The sequence below is a fragment of the Toxotes jaculatrix genome, chromosome 7 (genome assembly GCF_017976425.1).
Source record: "Toxotes jaculatrix isolate fToxJac2 chromosome 7, fToxJac2.pri, whole genome shotgun sequence".
Lineage (NCBI taxonomy): Eukaryota > Metazoa > Chordata > Actinopteri > Toxotidae > Toxotes > Toxotes jaculatrix.
In genome coordinates, this window is record NC_054400.1 from 8,147,115 (window position 1) to 8,159,130 (window position 12,016).

Genomic DNA, 12,016 nt, shown 5'->3' on the forward strand with positions numbered 1-12,016 from the left:
TCATGTGAAACAGTCAAAAGCCCCAGAACAGCTACATAATGTACCTTGTAGTGAGTTTGTTTTAACATTTTCTCATACTCTCTGCTTGGTAAAATTTCTCCATACCCAAGCTGAGATTATGAGGACTATGTGTTCTGAGTTGGCAAAGCTCCTCCAAAGCCACAGAATACAATAATTTACCTTACCTAACTTCACCTTTAATATTTTTCAACCAGTTTACATAAAGTATGAAAAAAATCACAGAGCAGCTGTACTGAGAGCCACACAGATTTAATAAGTCTTATGAAGACCAAATCAGACAAATACAACTGACAGCAGCACAATAATAACAAGTTAAAAGTCATTGTAGAGCTCTTGTTGAAATTCTGTCTTCCTGATAAAACTGTACAAATCATAGATACAGTGTATAAAATACAAAATGGTGAAAAGGCCATGTTGTGTGGTGGTAGTTGCACTTGTGAGAAAACATTTAAAAAATGAGAGTCTGAAGAAGCCCCTGTACGGTGAAGAAGGGGTTCTGCCCATCTGCAGCTCTGGTCAAAAGTCCATAACATAATTTCTGCTTTTGAAATGCAAGCCTTTATATAGGAGGCCAGTTTTTGGCTACATCCTGATGCATGGATTCAGGAAGCCACTGACAGTATGCTGCCAACAGAACTGTGGGAGGAGAAAGACACACGAGAAAACAGAATGATTAGATGATAGTATGACTCATCATATCAGACCTATACAAGTGACAACAAGCACATTAAATTCTCACATTTATCTTCAGTCTTCCAAACGGAGAGGAGAGCATCTCTGCAGTCAATTTTCTTTGACACCAGTGGTCCCAGCACAGCCTCCGTCCTGGGCTGCAGTCTACAACAGCAAAGATACAACAGTAAGAGAAAAGTCCCTCAGTGAAACAAGTCACTCAGTGACAAAAATGGTGAAACACCTTAAAGAGGGCAGATCAGTGAGTGTGTGTGTGTGTGAGAGAGAGAGTATCAACTTACTTTGCCCATGTTTTCAACATGATGGACGGGTTTGAGAGAAGGTGAGCACTGTGCTTCTTTAGTTTAGGACAAACCTGCAAACCAGACAAACCAAACATTACTATGCAAGACCTATGTCAGGTTTATTCAGGTGCAGGGATAATTTTTCCATTTTTGTAAAGTTCAGACCAGATCTGAACTTCAGATATGTTCTTTAACAGTACCTGTCCCTCGAGAATAAACCTGGCAAACAGTCTGACGCGCTCCAGGCTTTCTGGATACTCCATCTCCACTGCAGGCAGCTGCCACCCCACACGGACTGAAGGAGAAGACACAGAAATTCCTCAAATGTAGGCAGAGACACCTTTCAGCACAAACACAGCTCTGGTGCTCAACTGTAGAGAACTTACAGAAGGTGCTTGAACAGTGACATCTGATGGTGCCGGAGGAGGAGCAGAACCACGGTGACGGTGACTCCAGAGGGGGGCTGAAATGACAGTACTGAGGCAGAAGCTGGGGGACCCACTCTGACTCTACTGCGGATACACCTGATAGAAACAGGACAGTACTAACTTTATTGTCCCCAATCTTAAGAAATAGTCAAAAAATCATGTTTTGTTTTTGATAAGAATATGATAAACAGTGATAACTGGAAAACACTAAGCTGTCTGTTACTGGCCTTAATGACTTAAAACGAGACATGCCCCAGCTGCACATCACATGAACTCATAGATATTTATTCAACCAATGTGTAGTGAATGAGGGCTTGAGAGGGGATACCATACTGGATACCACCATTGCTTAAATCTGTGTCACACCTTAACTATACCATTCAACCTCAACTTGCCACTACACATCTATAATACATTCTCACATGTAATTTCATTTGAAAATCAAGAAGCCTACTGGAAATTACGTGAGGATAAATAAGTCCCTGTTTTTTCACATTTGACAGCTCTCTAAATCAGCACTAAGAGGACCTTGTGACTATTCGACACCAGTGACCTTACTCCATGATGATTTACCTCTCATGTACATCTTGGTGGTCTCCATGATCTCCTGGTAGACAACAAAGTCCGGCAGCTTTTTGAATAATGCAGATGTGGGATGAATGAACACTGGGTCGTCCAGAAGAGGCGTCTATGAACAAATACAGAGAAAGGTGAGGAGGTGAAGGAGAGCGACAGCATAGCAGATCCTCTGAAATAGCAATTACAGTCTTGGGTGAAACTTACCTTGTATCCATTCTTCCATTTTGGGTCCAGTATATCTTCCGCCTGCACACGCCGTGCAAGATGGTCTCCTAGTCCAGCCAAAACAATCTGCCGCAAGCAAACCACCTGGTGCTCTGTCGGTGGAGACATCTTGGGATCCACAAATACTCCCACATCTGGACACACTGCATTCACTGGGAAGAGAGAACACAGATGAGTTTCTGTTGTGTTTCTGCAGCAGATACGTATTAGGTTTTCTGTGTGCCTTGCATGTGAGTACCTGCATTGGTAAGTTGTCCTCTGAGCCTCCTGATCTCAACCATGGCTTTAAACCTCAGGCCGTTCTCCTCACAAAACTTGGGAGTGCAGCCAGCAAATTCACAGGCACCAACAGCCCCTGCAATCACATATGTACAGAAACATGGTGAAAACCCCATTAACACAATATAAAACATTATGTACAATAAAAACATTTTTTTGGTATTTATTTGCATTTTTAAAATCTCACTTTGTGTCAAAACAAATCAATGACTCATGGACTTTTATGAGTTCAGTCAACCCTTCTTCAATTAAGTCTCAGTTAATATAGTTAAACCAAGAGCTTGAAGGAAAATTTTGACTCTGAAGCTATGTCATTCGGTTTTAAAAGGTCAACATATGACTTAATACACTTTCTTATAATCTACAGTACAACACAGTTCAGTTAAATCTGAACAAAAGTAAACCTACCCAGCATGACCATGAGGTCTCCCAGAAGGAGTGAGGCTCCTTGCCCAGCCCACAACCTCCTCATTTGGGTCAGCCGAGCTCGACGCTGGGTGAGCTTGGAGCTTTCACCTTCACTACCTGCAGGTCTGAGGACAGATGAAAATGTGTTAGCAGTTTAAAACCATCAAAACAAAATGAAGTACACTGCATGAGAAGATCACTGCGCTTAAAAGGCGTTGCATGTCTTCATGTTACATTCAAGCCATCTCACATTTGTGTCAATTGATCTATGCACTTCTGAAGCATCATTTTCTACAAGCAAGGCTACAGAAGCTCCTATTCCAGTTTTTAAATGTTTATCTATAACTAAATCTCATTAGAGGCTCACTTGTCAAGGTCTTCGAAGATCTCCCGGACTGTCATGGCTGCTACCACAGCAATGACGTATGGCAGGCAATCCTGCTGCCTCCCGAGCGCTAACATTTTAGCATAACGTGGTGACACAGGGAATGAAGCCATCGCTCTGCCAAGGGGGGTGATGGGACAGCTCAGCCTCGCGCTCTCCATCTCTTTTACCCTGATAATATATATATATAGAGATATATAGAAAAGGTTTAAGCAAGGACACGTGATATGACAATCTATCTATATCAATCTGTCTAATCACTACATGATCAAAACTTTAAATGAAAATATAAAAGATTTAAGATTGAATGAGAAGATTTAAGGAAACGACCAAGAAGGGTAGCACTGGAAGAAGAGCTGACTTCCCTGTATAACAGCAGGAATCTAATAGCACCAGGTAAAAGCAGGTAAAAAACAGAAGGCCCAGTGACGAACATTTACCTTCCAGTGTGAGGCGGCTCTTTCAGAGCTCCCAACGAGACTAATAACTGCTCTGCTGCAACAAGAGCCTCGGCAGAGGGAGACGTGGGAAAGGGAAAATTGACCACCTGCACAAACAGAAAATACGAAGCTGATTTTATATATACAGCAGCATTTCGCTCAGAAGCCTTCTGGTATGTTTGAGGTGTTCACTTTCTACTGACCTTATCTATGTTGAGGTCCTTCATCTGTAAAACCAGGTCTTCCACAGGCCTGCGAGTGATCTCTGCCTCTGAGAACAAACTGAAGTCTCCAAACACTGCAGACGAGTACAACCTGAAAAGAGACAAACATCTGTCAATATCCGCCTCGTAAAGAAACATCTGTGTAATTACCTTTTTACACAGTTTGAAAGTCCTGACCTGTAGCAGTGTCCTGGCTCTGTTCGTCCCGCTCTACCTGCCCTCTGATTGGCAGATGCCTGTGAGGTCCATGTGACTTTGAAGGACGACACTCCGGTCACTCGGTCATAGAAACGTTTCTTAACTCGACCGCAGTCGACCACGTACTTGATGCCAGGGATGGTCAGAGATGTCTCGGCCACGTTGGTGGCTACGACACACAGACGAGTACCAGGAGGAGGAGGCCTGAACACCTGCAGTCAAGAAACACACGGACATCATGATACTCTTCAGAGGGTTTTCAGGTTTTGAGTTAATGCTAAAAACAATCCAGCGCCTACCCCTGGATCATGATTTTCATCCGTTTTAGTGCCAACATGATGTTAAGCTTACCTTTGCCTGCTGCTCTGGGGCCAACAAAGAGTACAGCGGGAGGACATAGAGGGGAATGGATGGGTCAGCCTTCTCCTCTACAGAGACAAAACACAGCAGAATTTGTAAGGACACTTGTGTGAAACACAAACAACTGGATTTGAAGAATTCTTGATCTGGAGCAGCTTGCCTGTGTTAATGGGATCGTCTCCGATGTCAAGGTCAGAGCCTTCATCCTCCTCGTCTCCAATCCCTGCCTCTCTGTCCTCGTCACCTTCATCCACCGGCAGGGCAGAGTAGTTATCCAAGTCAATCCGGGGCAGAGACTGGAGACAAAGATAAGTCTCTTAAAATATGCACACAAGAAACCTCTATAAAGGATGTAGGCGGCTTTAATGACATTGCAAAAACATACACAAAAAGCTGCAGAGGCTTTTTGAGGCATTTGACAAAAGGTAGACTTACAACAGTCTTCTTCTGTTTGGCCTTCTTAAACTTCCTCATCGCCTCTGAGGTGTCTGCTTCTTCGTCTTCACCTGGACACAAAAACAAGTAAATATACAAAACCTCTGCCCAGAGATATGTCAGAGTGTGAAGGGACAAACAGGTGTGTGTTACACTCACCAGTGGCTGTGTTACCCTTCCTGAAGGGGAAGGCTTTTCTCAGTCTTCTGCACAGACTGTGAACTTCTGCCTGACCGGTGAGAAACACCAGGATACCACCTGAAGGACATAGACAAGGTATCAGGGGTGGTAGTGAGTGTGTATAAAAGTTAAACTTCTTAACTGCAGTTTGTCCTGCTTACATACTGCGAATTTCTCTACAAAAATGTTCAATTTAAATAAAAAAAAAATTTACACTGATAAATATAAATTTTAATAACTGGAAATTCTTCATGCATCCCACCACAATGTTGTGGTCATGTTTGATTTCACTTCTATCAATTCAGTTGTGCAGCAAACAAACCTTAAATGCTAAAAACTACAAAATCTGTGTGAATGTGTACCAGGAGGCAGCATCCGGTGGATCTTGCAAGTCTTGTGGAAAGCCTCGCCGGTGTAATCCTCCAGCGGGGTGCGTTTGTTGAAATGGATAGTGACAGGGAACTGCCGAGCGTCCACCTTGATGACGGGTGGAGGCGTCTTAAACAGCTTCTGATTGTCTGTGAAGTCTTCAACCCGCAGAGTGGCTGACATGACCAGCAGCTTCATGGGCATACCTTTCTGCACAGAGATGGCAGGCATGCCAACGTGAAACAACATGTTAATGAAACAGAAAATGATTGTAAAAATCTCTGTAAGTCAGACAGTAGAGGATCTGAGCATGTAAACCTTGTTTCTGAGTGGGACGATGCGAGACAAAAGTCCAATGAGGATGTCTGTGTAGACACTCCTCTCGTGTGCTTCATCTATGATTATCACACTGTATTTCTGGAGCAGGAAATCCTAAGAGACAAGGGAGAAAGAATAACAAAGATATCAAAGCAGTTAATAGACAGATTTAATGTACTGTGTATCATGAACAAGTCTATTATTGTTGTGAATGTAAATGCTCCCACTCGTTATCTCTTACAACAACATGCACATGTCAAATGTCAAATGTCAAAGGTAAAACATGTCCTGGTTTTGGTTAAGATAACAGTGCGGTGGAATTAAAAATGTGGATGGAAAGCCTTAATGTTTCTTACTAAAATGAATCTTATCAGTGTAAAAATAAGGCAGTTTTGTTTCTGGAAATGACAACTGAACATGCTGGGAGATCTTACATTCACTTAATTTTCTTCTCTCTCTGTATAAAAGGAAAAATAAGGAGTAGGGAAGTAGTTACCTGAATGTATTACCACCACTGTCAGAAATACCAGTAGGTCAAATAATCTGTCATGTTTACAGTGTTTTATTAAAACAACTCAATGAAGAATAAAGATGGTACCTTCTGGATCTCCTTCAGTAGAACACCATCTGTCATGAACTTGATTTTGGTCTCGTTGGTCACATTCCCCTCATATCGAATTTGGTAAGACACCACCCTGAGCACAGACAAAACATACCAACAGGATCAAACACACACACATATTTACACAATGTTATTATGAGCAATATTTCCTTTAGCAGGTTTGCCACAAAGAGGCTTCAAAGACTTTGAAAATCTGTGTTATTTTTGTTACCGTGTGGACAGGTTCATCTCTTTGGCCACTCTGTGGGACATGCTGACGGCTGCAACTCGTCTCGGCTCTGTGATTCCAATAATCCCATTTCCACTGCAGGAGACAAGCATGGTAAAAATGGTTGTAATCACATGAACTCATACACATATGAATGTAAATCCAGATATAAGTCTTCCAGTGAAACACTGTCCGGTAAAGAAGATAAACTACCTGGCATAGCCGGCTTCATACAGGAACTGAGGCACTTGAGTGGTCTTTCCACTTCCTGTCTCTCCACAGATGATGACACAGGGGTTTTCTCTCACTGCCTCCATGATGACCTGCTCCTCTGCCAGCACAGGCAGCTTCAGACGAGCCTCCTGTAGCAAAAGATTGAAATATGCTTAAAGAAATCAGACCAAAAAAAAAACACTCTCAGACTCTCTGACACATACAGTGAGCATATACCTGTATTTCTGGAGATCTGTCAACAGGAATGAAGACTGCTGGCTGCGACAGCTTCTCCTTTTGGACTTTCTCCTGGTCTGAGACCTGCTTTTCACTCTGTCCATCTTGTTTTGCTTTCTGTTGTTCTTCCTTCACTCCATGTTTGTCTTCTGTCTCCTGACAGGGAGAGGTGGTTTCCTTAGCTTCACCCATCTCTGTGGTTTTATTCACTTCTTCATCCTCATCATCTTCAGAGGAAGTGTCTGAGTCACTACTTTCTTCTGACTTTTGTTCTTCTTCATCTTCCTCCTCTTCTTTCCATTTTCTTTTCCTGTTTGCTCCACTGACGCTGCTGATCTTTGGACCAGAGTCTCCATCTTTTATTTCATCCAGTGACCTGAAAATTACAAAGAAATATTAAACCACTGACTTCACCTTCACCTCATCCTCCTCTTAGGTATCTCAGTTACTCTGGTATTTGTGCACTTACTGTTTAGTCTGGTAAAGTTTGTCCCCTGTTCCCAGTTTGGACGTAGTGTATAGCAGCTTCAGTTCAGACTCTGGAAGCTGCACCTCAGCCAGTTTGGTCAGGATGTCTGCTCTCTGGACAGGACAAACAGTGTGATACATAAAATGGTTGTGATCTAGTCTTTAAGTCTTGTTTGCAGACTTACTAAATGTTTAACATTTTATATCCAGTATTTACCAGATGTTATTTTAAATACATGTGGTATTATTTTATTTTATTATTTTATCATTAAGTGTAGATGTACGATTTTTGAACAAGAGTAAAGCTGCAACTACTCAATTCATCAATTAACTACTCAGTTATTTTGCAATTAACTGGTCTAAAAATGAATTAAAACAGAGAAAAGCATTAAACCCTTAAGACTTAACTTACTAAAGAATGCTTGGTGTTATCACTTGATAATTCGTTTACAGCCGTTGGTCCATAGACAATTAACCAAGTAACAGTTTAAGAACTGCTAAAAACGTTATTGTGGTTATATATAGTACATATATACTGAATCAAAGTTGTGTTACCCTAGCTAATAAGACTGTTTGTAAAACCCGGTTGGAGAAATACCTTTCTTCATAAAGCTACAGTTTCATCGAAACCTTCAGCATCAAACTGTTTCTCACCTGGGCTTTCTTCTCCTTGCGCTCCAGCACTTTCTGCAGCTCTTTCCTCTGCTTCTTGGTGAGGGGCTTTTTGGTGGAAATCGGTGCCTCTGAGGCTTTCTTCTTCTTGGCTTTGGTGGCTGGGAGAACCAAAGCGTTGCTCTCATCTACACCTTTTAGCTTGGCTCCATCTGATGAAAACACAGCATAGTGATGGCAGGAGACTGTTACAAACCAAAACAATTTTAAGTGACAATATAGATCACATGGTTTGATGAAAAAATGCCAACTTCACTACATTATCTACTCCCAGACAACTATAAGCCAGGTCCAGTTTGAAACCCCCAGTATGATGTTGTCTAGATGTGAAAAACGCAGTGCAGGTCTTCACAAATAAAATAAAAGTTTCACAAATCTGAAAGTGGGTTTCAAAAAGGGTCAGGGCTTCACTTACAATGTCTAAGACACTTTCACAACAACGACTGGTGCAAAAAACACGCCAGGGTCGTAATAACTGGACCAGTTGATGGATCAAGTCTTACCCTGTAGTTCCACCACAACTTCTGTCTTTTCTTCAGCGGCTGGTTGCTGAGGGTCACTCTGCTGTCTCCCCTTCCAGTTGTGTTTCTTCCTTAGTTTTCCCATTTTAAATGGACGTCTAGAAATTAACAAGATAACTCGTAATGTTAAAAATCACGAAAAAAGACGAGCCAACTAGCTAACTTTACCTTAACAATTACGACGTTTAACGTAATTTACACAGCAGACTAAAAATTTATGAGTATTTAAAAATACAAACCTTTTTTAATTTAGCAGGTCAAACGACAACATTAAAGATTGAAATACTTCAACTTTGAAATTCCAGCTCTGCACAAATATCACGTGTAAACATACATGAGTCCCACGCGTTAAACCTTCCGCAGCTGAAACATTGTCTTCGAAGAAAGGTTCCGCACTAAAAACCGCACATGAGAAAAATCATCCTCATACCTACCATCTTGTATTTGGTGTGTTATACGTACTGCACTGTCTATTAAACATAGTTTAAGGACAAGCCTTAAGGAAAAACCATAGTGGAAAAAACTCTTCAATTAAGATTTCCATTAATAAAATACATTTTGTGCACAACTTTTCAATTATATCTTTATTAATCTAGTCCAGAATGCAATAAAATCGATTAAGAAAATGTGTTAAAACAAAACAAAAACATACAGTATTGCCATACACTGTGATTTTAATTAAACCTTTCACATTGGTTCTGTGTTTAAAACATCAGAAAATAAATAGCTGAAATTGTTTGGGAAACTGGCATAAACATGGCGAAATCTAAATTATTTGTGATTTTTTTCATCCAACAAAATATATTTATAGAAAATGGCAAAATTTTACATCTGAAATAAACATTAAAATATAATGCCATTAGAAAAACATATAAAATAGCCAGCTTCAGACATGAAAACATAAGGTACAACATAAAGTACTTCAGACATAACCATTTCACATTCACTCTTCAGTTGAAATTATTCTTAGTTGCAGACATCCACAAATAAAGCATATCAAAGTGCTAATTTTATTCTCTTCAACCACATGAGCCTCTGAGGAAAGAAAAGTTACATTTGCTATTTCAACCATGTGGGGTTTGGTCAATGTAGAAAGCGGCTTATCATATTTGACATGTGACTGAAAGTAAATAAACTGGGAGTGAGTGCAGTGAGTACAAGTGCATAGACTTTATTGTCCATATGTAAATTTACTTTGAAATGATATTCTGACACACAAAAGCATGTGACCACCATTTTCTCTCATGAGTAAAGGCTCTTTATCTCATTTTGAATCTAACAGTCATTTTCCATCTCAGATGCTGCTGTCCTTTATAGGTGTGTACTCGTTCTCCCGCTGACCATCCCCAGCTGTGAAGCTCTCCTCTGTGGTTCTCCTCGCCTCTTTGGACAGCCTCTCGAACCTCTTCAGGAACACGATGACAGCCACCAGCAGAATCACTTGCACCACCACAAACACAAACAGACACACCTGTGAGACCAAAGCCAGGTCACAGTACCAGTAGTGGCAGGATTCCAGGACCTCCTCCTCAGTTAAATACACCACCAGCCGCCCTCTCAAGCCAGGTGGGGAGCTGCAGTTGACTCCCAGGTGTGATGTGAGGCCGGCGGGCTGACGCAGCAGCCAGGCTCGCAGGTAGAGGACGCCACAGTCACATGCCCAGGGGTTGCCATGAAGGGAGACAGAGCGGAGGGAGGTCAAATCATCCAGGAGCCCATTGGGGAGGGTGGTCAGCTTGTTGCTGTGGAGATGGAGCTCAGTGGTCCCAGCAGGGAAACTAGTAGGCAGTGAAGAGGAGGTGAGAGACCTGTGGCTGCAATCCACCCGACCGCCATGACAGGTGCAAAAGCGAGGGCATGCTGATGACCTCTGACCTCCAAACAAGAGGAACAGAAACAGGAACAGGAGTCCCTTCATAGTTCCACAGTCACTGGAGAGGACAGGACATTCATATAAGTCACCTTAGACTGAGCAGCCACTTCTCTTTATATGTCTTGAGGGAAAGTGTTTGTTTTTGGCAGATACCATATTAAGGCACAATAACACTACTGAATCTACTCCCACATTTACTGTCTGGTTCTTCACTGTATAGTATTGATTTAAGGCCTCAACAAAAAGATCACTCAGCTGTTACTGGAAGGAATGCAAGGAAAAATAAATATAGCAAAATTTAACACTGGTCGCGTGTTCTCTAAACACTGACAAATATGAATATGATGATACCCAGTACATCTTTGTGGAGATTAATAAAATCTTCTCATCTTGAATGTGTAATGTTTTTCAACAGTTGTATAGGTCTAAAATGACAAGAAAATAGAAACTGCAATCCAACATGAGTCCTGTGTGTTTACCATCTCTGTGAAACTTTACAGTTTTTACTTTTATGTCAAGAGGCACTGATTCACCTCGGTGGTAAGTTGTAGGGCTGTATTTTTTTTTTGTGTTGTGGTAGTTTATTGTATTATTACACTGTTAGTGTAATAGAGTGTGCAGATTTTTTAAGTGTACTGGTCACTCTGCGTAGATTGTAAAGTGCACCACTACAGTTACATGCCTTATATATATCACTGCACACTGGACAAATTGTCTTAAATTAATATATTATTTATGGCAATTTTCATACAGATTTTATACCAATAAACGTGACATAACATGTGATGAACTACTGAATTAACTAAAACTAATTCTTAGTTTACCAGTAGTTTACTATTAAACACAGTCTATACAGCAACTTCACGGCTTTCTAACTGCCAGGATACTTTGAGAGCAAGAAATCCTGTTTTAAATGTAAACAATATAATGAAAGCAACAGAACAGAAAAGTCTTAATAAGGTCAGAGGGATTTACCGTCAATGCTCCGTGTCTTCAGCCGAGGACTGTTTCTTACTGTCGCTCTGAGAGATAGTGAGTGTGTTACTACCAGCTGACACTCACTGATAAAGACCACTGTCAAATATGAATGCACATAGATGCCTGCACACACACGTATGGTACACTCGCACAAGGACATGGAGAGTGTCTTGGTAGCTCTTTCACTCACGGGTCCTTGGCTTCAAAATAATTTTCTATTTATTTGTAGATTATATTTTTCATAAATAATCTGAATCAGCAAAGTAAATATAGTGGAATAAAAAGTAGGATATTGGCTTCTGGACTGTAATGGAGTAGAAGTATAAAGTGGTGAAAAATGAAAATAATAAATAAATACAAGTAAACTACAAGTATCTCAAAACTGTACTGTACAGTTC

The 12,016-nt window shown here is 41.0% G+C and overlaps 2 protein-coding genes across 2 annotated transcripts; both read right to left on the reverse strand.

Annotated features, from left to right (window-relative positions):
* Nucleotides 1–261: 261 nt before the first annotated feature.
* dhx37 (DEAH (Asp-Glu-Ala-His) box polypeptide 37) lies at nucleotides 262–9,117 on the reverse strand. The gene is made up of 27 exons (XM_041042395.1): nucleotides 9,007–9,117; nucleotides 8,750–8,865; nucleotides 8,229–8,398; nucleotides 7,576–7,688; nucleotides 7,107–7,482; nucleotides 6,870–7,018; nucleotides 6,660–6,752; nucleotides 6,425–6,521; nucleotides 5,827–5,940; nucleotides 5,502–5,718; nucleotides 5,119–5,217; nucleotides 4,960–5,030; nucleotides 4,685–4,820; nucleotides 4,516–4,592; nucleotides 4,144–4,376; nucleotides 3,946–4,057; nucleotides 3,743–3,849; nucleotides 3,285–3,473; nucleotides 2,918–3,042; nucleotides 2,469–2,585; nucleotides 2,210–2,382; nucleotides 2,000–2,114; nucleotides 1,385–1,522; nucleotides 1,199–1,293; nucleotides 996–1,069; nucleotides 761–858; nucleotides 262–657 (listed from the first exon to the last, which is right to left on the reverse strand). Exons 2-27 carry the CDS (start codon nucleotides 8,850–8,852, stop codon nucleotides 581–583), a joined length of 3,468 nt encoding a protein of 1,155 aa, XP_040898329.1. The 5' UTR covers nucleotides 8,853–8,865; nucleotides 9,007–9,117; the 3' UTR covers nucleotides 262–580.
* Nucleotides 9,118–9,421: 304 nt separating this feature from the next.
* Nucleotides 9,422–11,694, reverse strand: gp1bb (glycoprotein Ib platelet subunit beta). Its single transcript, XM_041042401.1, has 2 exons — nucleotides 11,616–11,694; nucleotides 9,422–10,698 (listed from the first exon to the last, which is right to left on the reverse strand). Exon 2 carries the CDS (start codon nucleotides 10,683–10,685, stop codon nucleotides 10,062–10,064), a length of 624 nt encoding a protein of 207 aa, XP_040898335.1. The 5' UTR covers nucleotides 10,686–10,698; nucleotides 11,616–11,694; the 3' UTR covers nucleotides 9,422–10,061.
* Between the last annotated feature and the right edge of the window lie 322 nt (nucleotides 11,695–12,016).